Source organism: Mastomys coucha, unplaced genomic scaffold, assembly GCF_008632895.1.
Source record: "Mastomys coucha isolate ucsf_1 unplaced genomic scaffold, UCSF_Mcou_1 pScaffold16, whole genome shotgun sequence".
In the NCBI taxonomy this organism is placed as follows: domain Eukaryota; kingdom Metazoa; phylum Chordata; class Mammalia; order Rodentia; family Muridae; genus Mastomys; species Mastomys coucha.
In genome coordinates, this window is record NW_022196898.1 from 19370040 (window position 1) to 19377903 (window position 7864).

The following is a 7864-nucleotide window of genomic DNA, read 5'->3' on the forward strand; positions in this document are numbered from 1 at the left end:
GGGGTGTTAGGGGGGGAGGTGGGGGGGCACTCTGATTCAAACCAGCACACTTCCCATTGAAATTCTGACAACAGTTATAGACTCACTTTAGTTCTAACACAAGCACAACACAGCAGTATTCAATGTAATAATAGACACATGCTCTGCTTGAAAACAGCACATAATAGCAGATGAAGAAGACAGGAACCCTAATTGAAACAGACGAGTTTAAAACACAGCTACAAAGCTCTAACAGCTTCGAGCAATCAGACATGGGGAATCTAATATTGTCCTCACCTGTACTCCTAACAGACTCAAGATCAATATCATTATAACTTTGAGAAATATAGCAAGCAACTTTTTAAACATCCCTCAAAAAATAGTAGGATTTGAGAAATATAAAGTACAATCCTGTCCTTTTTTAGAAAGGTAAGAAACCATTTGATGAAACCATTCGGTTGTGTTTACTTCCCAGGAACTTACTGTGAAAGCCTTCCAAATTATTAATGATAGTTGTTCACTTACAGTCTAGAGGACTGAGTTTGACAGGTATCCTAGTTAGGGACAAAACACTGCGGTGATAAAATACCATGACCAAAAAGCAAGGTCGGGAGCAAAGGGTTTCCATGACTTACACTTCTACATCATAGTCCACGGCAGAAGGAAGTCAGGACAGGAACAGAACAGGGCAAGATCCTGGCGACAGGAGCTAGTGCAGAGGCCATGGAGGGGTGCGGCCTGCTGGCTTGCTTACAGCCTGCTTTCTTATAGAATGAAAGAGAATACCAGCCCAGATGTAAAACCGCCCACAGGCAGCTGGGCCCTTCCACATCAATTACTAATTAAGAAAATGCCATGCTGCCTTCAGCCCAATCTTATGGAGCCATTTTCTCAATTGAAGTCTGCCCCCACCCCCATGACTCTACCCTGTGTCAACTGGACTCAAAACTACCCAGCACAACAGGCCCAACCTAAGTTTATATAACAGGATAAATTTATAAACACATTTAAATTTTGAGCAATAAAGTAAGTTTTACAGTTATTATGTAATTTATCAGGTATGTCCCAAGTAGAAATCATTTTGTAACTGATTTTTGTTTGTTTTTTTTTTTTTTTTTTTTTTTTTTTTTTGCTGTTACAGTAGGATCTATCCAGCAAGAGGTAGCTTTACCCAGTAGGAAAGCATACCGCCACATCTGGAAGTCAAATCACAGGTTTAAATAAAACAAAATCTTCTGTCTTTTTCCTAAGGTCAGTTTTTGTAAGCATACTAAGAACCAATCAATATTTAAGAAAATCTTTTTGTTGTAAACAGAGAATCTGGCATCCATTTTATCTTGATGTTACAGAATTTTGAACTGAGGAATTAAATTCTGTTAGCATAATAAATCTTTTAGAGACTTTTATATAAATCTTTATCTGAAATAATAGTTTTTTTAAACTAAGGATATATTTTATAACTCGCATTTAATAAGTAAATGAAAACTCAGGAAATCACACTGTCTCAAAGAAGTTAGTTCTAACCCCAAATACACTGCAGAAAAGCAGTGCTATCAAACATGCACCCACACTGGATTAGTCAGCATTCTCCAGAAACACATAACTGACAGAATGTACATGCGCAGGATGTATTAGAACGGCTTACACTGTAGATCTGACTTTTCCAACAGTGGCTGTCCCCCAGTGGAAAGCCCAAAACGTAAGTCTGTAGAGAGCTTCCTTGGGTGGGAGAGAAGGATTGTGCCCTCTGCGCAGTTTTACTCTCCCAATCCCTTTAAAATAACATCTTACCTTTTGTGGCTTTGTGAGAGTGGTGCTGCAGCCTGGCTGGGAGCCCAGAGGTGGGGGTAGGGTGGGGATAGAGTTCTGAAGAGGGGATTACAGCTTTGGGTCTCTAGTGGATGGATCCCTGAGGTAGGAAGAGAAAGAGAAAGAGGTGTGGCTGGGGTGTTTGTAAACTAAAAAGGGGCTTTAGAAGTGAGTACTGAACACAAATTAGCTCTTTTAAAATGTAACTTAAGAGCTGAATCCAGTAAGAGTGGACAGTAAGCAAGGAAGGACTTTGTGTCCTAGACTATTATTGAGGGTAAACCAAGGTTTTACCTTAGCCACACTTTGGCAGTGGGGGAGGGAAGAAGCTATGATTGTACAAGGTGGTTAGCATATGGGAGCAATGGCCACTAGCCTGTGCTGTAGCCTGCAGGCAAATCCTGCTCCGGGGAAACACTGGAACAGCCAGCCTCAAGAAGAAAGCCAGTGGGATACTGGTGAAAGGATGTCTAGACAGAAAGCCTCTCAGAGGGGAGAGGGCAACACCCAGGAGCTGTCAGGTGACTCAGAGTGCAGCCACAGACCAACCTGAATTTAAGCATTCTGGACCAGCTTCAACCTCCCTTATCTGGCCAGGGCTGAGTCTGGCTGGCTAGGGAGCTACAGCTGATTAGCCGGAGGTGGGTGGGGTGGAGTTGGGGGAAGTGATGATAGGCAACAGGTGCTCTTCAGCCAGCCAGAGAAAAGATTTTCTGGAGTTTAGTCTCAGGCTTTAGAAAGGTGAGTGTTGAGTGGGCTGCAGAGAAGGTGTAGAAGTGGAACAGGAGCAGCAGAGAGAAGGCAGATAAAGGTTTGAACTAGGGAGCCTCATAGCACGTTCCCTTGTGCCAGAGGAGGAATCCAAGGTCTCTTAGAATTTGGAAATCAAATGGTCCATTCTCTGGTCAATGTTGGCCATACTAGAGGTGGTACTTTGGCCAGAGCATATTCAGTAGAGCATGAGGCATTTTGACTCAATGGAGCCTTAGTTTGTTGTTTGTCTGTTTAAAGAGGATTATTGGCCCATTGAGATTTTTCCCATACATACATAAATATATATATACATATGTACACACACACACACACACACACACACACACACACACACATAAAACGCATGCCAAAAAGGGCATACCCCAACTCAGTGGCTATTTTGTAAGGGGGCCTATCACAAGGAGGAGCAGATATCTCCACTGGTCTTTGAAGGAGTCTGAAGTACTGTCCAAGGAAAACCCCTTGCCCATGGATGGAGTTTTGGAGAAACAATCTGGAAACTCATCCAATGTGGAATAAAGCAAATGGCAGAGACCATCTGGTCTTGGCCAGAGTCATTCAAGCAGGAGTAGGAAACCAGCTAGAGAAGAGCAGGGGGAACTCCTTTGGAGAGCCCACTGCTGGACTCCCATAAGACCAACAAGAAGGAAGGAAGGAGCAACTCAACAGTACCAGCTTTTGTTCAGGGAGAAAACTTTGGTTCTTTGTGTTAGAAACAGAGCGTGCAATCTGCTTACAGGAGGGGGTCACTACTGGGCTGTGTAGTTACATTAATGAGAATGGTCCCCAGTTGGTAGAACTGTTTGGAACGGATTAAGAGGTGTGGCCTTATTAGAGGAGGTCTGTAACTATGAGTGAGCTTTGAGGTAAGAAAACCTACAATAAACTATTGTTTCTACAAATTACCTAGGTCACAATGTGTCTTCACAGAAGTAGCAAAGTAACAAAGACAGAAGCTCATGCCAGGGTGTGGGCTACTATTGTGACAGGTCTGACCATGTTTTTTGGAGGAAAGTGGAAGATTTTATGACTTTGGACTAGAAAAGTAGTTAAATGCTTTAGAAGGGCTTTAATGGGACATTCTAGGAGGAGTTTGGAAGACAGCAGTACCGAGAACAACACGCACTCTGGAGGCCTAGCTCAACAAGTTTCAGAAGGGAATAGTATCAGCAACCATGTGGCACACGCCTTTAATCCCAGCTCTTGGGAGGCAGAGGCAGACGGATTTCTGAGTTCGAGGACAGCCAGGGCTACACAGAAAAACCCTGTCTTGAAAAAAAAAAAAAAAAGACCGTTTTTGTGATTTGTTGGCAACGAATGTGACTGCTTTTTGCTCCTGTCCTAAGAATCTGCCTGGTGTTAAGCTGGGAAGAGTTTTGATTGGTAGAGGAGATTTCAAGACAGCCTAGTATTAATTCTGACATACTGTTATTAATAATCACTGATACGCTGATCTACAATAAAAAGGACCAAGGGGCAAAAAGCAATACAAAATATACAGTTTGAGGAGAAAAATAACACTAAAAAATGTAATGCTGGAGCCATGGTTGTGCTAAAAAGATGATGATGGTGTGTGTGTGTGTGTGTGTGTGTGTGTAGGTATGAATGGCACCCTTAGGGCAGTCCCCACTCAGCTCATCCTACAACTTGTGAAAAGGCCTAAGAAATGATCTATTCTTAAAGAACAAGGACAAATTAAACACCATAACTCCAGAGGAGCCCCATGCAAGCAGCAGAAGCTACAGCAACATCAACCATGTGGCGCTGGCTTCAGAGTTATGAGGGATACATGAGAAAAGGGTTCATACAATCTTCCTTGAAGGTTAAGGGAAGTTGCTGAGATCAAACATGAGGCCAGGGTCCCTACATGGAGGCCCCTGAGGGACCACCAAGGAAAGTTTTGAAAATGAAGTCTAGGTTGCCTTGGACATACCCACAATGGTTAAGGAGCCAGGGCTGTGAGATCTCTGCCAAGGAGAGCTGCAGACAGGGCACAGAATCCGCTCACCACAGGAGTATGTTACAGAGGGGGAAAAAAAACTGCAAAAACCTAAACTTCATTAAGTTTTAAGCCTAAGCATGCTATCTATGGTCAGGGTCATCCAAGGGGGTGTAGACTATTACAGATAATAAGCACTTCTGATCTGATTCTCAATTTGGTGTGCAAATATGCAATCTGCAAAGGGGACAGAAATCTTAACTGTACAGTATCCCAAGCATATTAGGTTTGGTAACAGTCATAATTGTCTATCAGTCGTGTCTATTAGTTATAGGGGTGGGGAACCCCACACAGCAATAATACATCTTTGAAGGAAATTCTGAAGTAGCAATCTTAAGCTAAATACACTAATTCATAAACAAAGCAATATAAACCCTACTATTTAGCTAACCTCCTCAGTTAAACATTAGTTGTCTTCACAATGCACTATGCTTTGTGTTTAATAGATTCCTCTGCTTACAGAAACATCCTCTGCTATGTGGCCCCCACTCTTCTCCTCTTCCCTGAACCCAGGGCTCAGTTTGTCCTATAACTTGGATGCCAGGATCCACCAACCAAATCTGTTTCAGAGGGTGGAGGAACTGCCGGGAGGCTGCTTCTAACTCCCAGATGACCTGGGATGTGAGAACCACAGGGCCCCGGTCCTCTTCCCTGCAGTCCTGAGTCGGTACTTTTAAACAATAGCCCCAAGTGACTCATAGACTTAGGGAATTTGTTTTTGTACTAATCTTTTCACCCTGGAAGAACTGGTTAATTTTTCTATGAAGTAGAGAAACAATGTCTTCTGCATGGGTCTTCTGTGAAGACCACTCGAACACAGCACAGCCAACACCTCAAGTGGAGCTGGCACGCAGAGCTAAGTTAGGTGTGCCATGGCTCTTAGCACCCACACTCCATGCTTCTCGCTCTTATTTGCCTGTATTTTGTTTACAAAACCTGTAGCTACTCCCAAATGTGATATGACTCCACATGCTCTACAAAATGGCTAAACATGCAAATAAAACCCAAGGTGTTTCTCCCTCCAATTAGCATGCCCACTAGAAGCTGAGGTTTCTGGTTGCTCCAGTCAAGTGCCCATTCCCCAAGTCCTCTGTAGTGTCCCAGACATTCCTGGAAGCCAAGCACACTGCTGCAGGTGGACTCTGGTTCCTTTCCCCACATGCTCTGTTCTCTACACGTCTCTCCACCCCCATATTCATCTTGCACTGAATTTCCTTTCTTTCTGGGCATGACTTACCCTGCTACAAGTCCTACCTTAGGCACTTGCAGCATACACAGAACACATGACTCTTTCCATCTGAAGCCCAGGGGACTAGTGAGCATTGAGCCACTATATTAGAGGGATATACATATTTTGAATTTTTACAATTACTTAGTGTGTGTGTGTGCATGCTTGAGTGCCTTTGGCTTTAGAGAAAAGCCCATGCTGAGCACCTCTCCCTGAGACTGTCACACATGCTCAGTAAGTAGTAAGTTTAATTATTCCACTGCCTTTTCTCAGCTCCTCCCCTCAAGTCCCAGCTGGCTACTGCAGCACCAGTCAGCTGTGCTCTGAAACATCAGGGAGAAGGGGGCAGTGTTTCATCCAAGCCTGCTGCCTCTGTGTGCTGGGTAGAAGATGAGTGGGCTTTTAAAGAAAAAAGTTTACAAGCTTTGTATACTGTTTTCCATGACAATTTTCTTGTAGTTAAAGCAATCTTGAAGATAGGGCTTTATTCTAGACTTGTGGGTTGGAGTATGCAGGGACCCTAGGCTAAGAAACAGATAGGGTCAAAAGCAGCAGCAACTTCTGTCTACCTTCACTCCATCCACTCAATACTTTGTCATGAGGTTGGGGATGGGGAGGAATCTATTTTTTTCTTTCTTTTCTCTCTCTCTCTCTCTCTCTCTCTCTCTCTCTCTCTCTCTCTCTCTCTCTCTTTTGTTTTTTTTCAAGACAGGGTTTCTCTGTGTAGTCCTGGCTGTCCTGGTACTCACTCTGTAGACAAGGCTGGCCTCGAACTTAGATATCCACCTGCCTCTGACTCCAAAGCACTACCACCGCCTCCCGCCCTGCTTCCTCTCTCTTTTTTAAGGCAAAGTGGGCTTTGCAGAAATGTCTGTAGCTGTGGCAATTTATACAGTAACATTTTGCTGTAACACTGTAAAATGTGCAGTCCTTCAACCAGATTTTCAAGACCTGAGCAGCACACGTAGATGGACCTAGAACCTGAACCTTTTCAATATCAAATGGTGTGTCCATCTTCCCCAAGCAGGGTGAGTCTCCAGATCCCTGGATAGGGAGGAGCCAATGGAAGCAGAGAGAGTACACCCTCACATTCAGTGGACAGGCTGAGAGCAGGTGTGACTGAACAGGTAGGTAGTGGGAAAGGGAGCAGGGTACCAGGGCAGGGAGACTGGAAAGGGAGCAAAGAGCTGGCCAATCAGGCAAAAGGCACCTGAAAGCTGAGTAGAACTTCATCCACCAGAGCGGAGCAAGAAAGTTGCTCTAGCTAACATGTCCAACTTCGTCCAAATCAGGACTAGTCCAGATCTCTCATCTAACTTCTCTATCAGGCTAAGGCACTGTCCCTTAGTCACCTAAATCATTCATTCACTAATTCATTCACACATCTCATATGACAGCTTGTGTTAGAGGCTAAGATAGCAGTGTGGAAGACAGGCTCACTCTACAAATTGCTGCCACTCAACACAGTCTTAAGGCCAAAGACTCATGACTCTAAGTTTAACCTGAACCTCATAATTGAAACCCATGAAGAGAAAACTGGAAAGGTTCCCAGTTCTTTAAATGCCTCCAAACCAGTGTGCAGGGTAGGGAACTAAGCTTGTACTCCCAGAATGTGTTGATGTCTAACAAAAGTGCAAATTACACAGCTTACACTAAGATGAAGCACTACTTAATACTATCTTAATACTATCATAATTTTTCCTGGGGGCGTGAGGGGGTGGGGGCTGGGAAGATGGCTCAGTTGCTAACGCACTTGCTGTGTAGGCATGAAGACCCACACAAAAATCTCGGTCCAAGAGACACAAGAGGAACTCTGGGGCTTGCTGGCCAGTCAGTCTAACCAAACCAATGTGCTTGAGATTCAGTGAGACCCTAACTAAAATAAGGTAAGGACTAGTGGGATGGACCACTGGGTAAAGCTGCTCACCACCAACCAGCTATGAGGGCCTGATTTCATTCTACTAAAGCCACATGGTACACGGAGAGGACTGACTCCTGAAGTTGTCCACGTGTGTGTGTGTGTGTGTGTGTGTGTGTGTGAGTGCAAGTGTATATATATATATATATGTATATAT

At 44.0% G+C, this 7864-nt stretch overlaps 1 protein-coding gene across 12 annotated transcripts in view; it reads right to left on the bottom strand.

Moving 5' to 3' along the window:
* B3galnt1 (beta-1,3-N-acetylgalactosaminyltransferase 1 (globoside blood group)) overlaps positions 1–7864 on the bottom strand; it is a 28044-nt gene that overhangs the window by 15554 nt on the left and 4626 nt on the right. For 6 of the 12 annotated variants that reach the window (XM_031374089.1, XM_031374083.1, XM_031374085.1 and 3 more), the window contains one exon: positions 1771–1888. The exons of the other annotated variants lie outside the window; for them this stretch is intronic. Coding sequence is in view for 1 of the 6 variants with exons in the window: in XM_031374090.1 (XP_031229950.1) it covers positions 1771–1888 (118 nt within the window). In the remaining 5 variants the exon portion in view is untranslated. The remainder of the gene's footprint in view (positions 1–1770; positions 1889–7864) is intronic. 12 annotated transcript variants of the gene reach the window in all.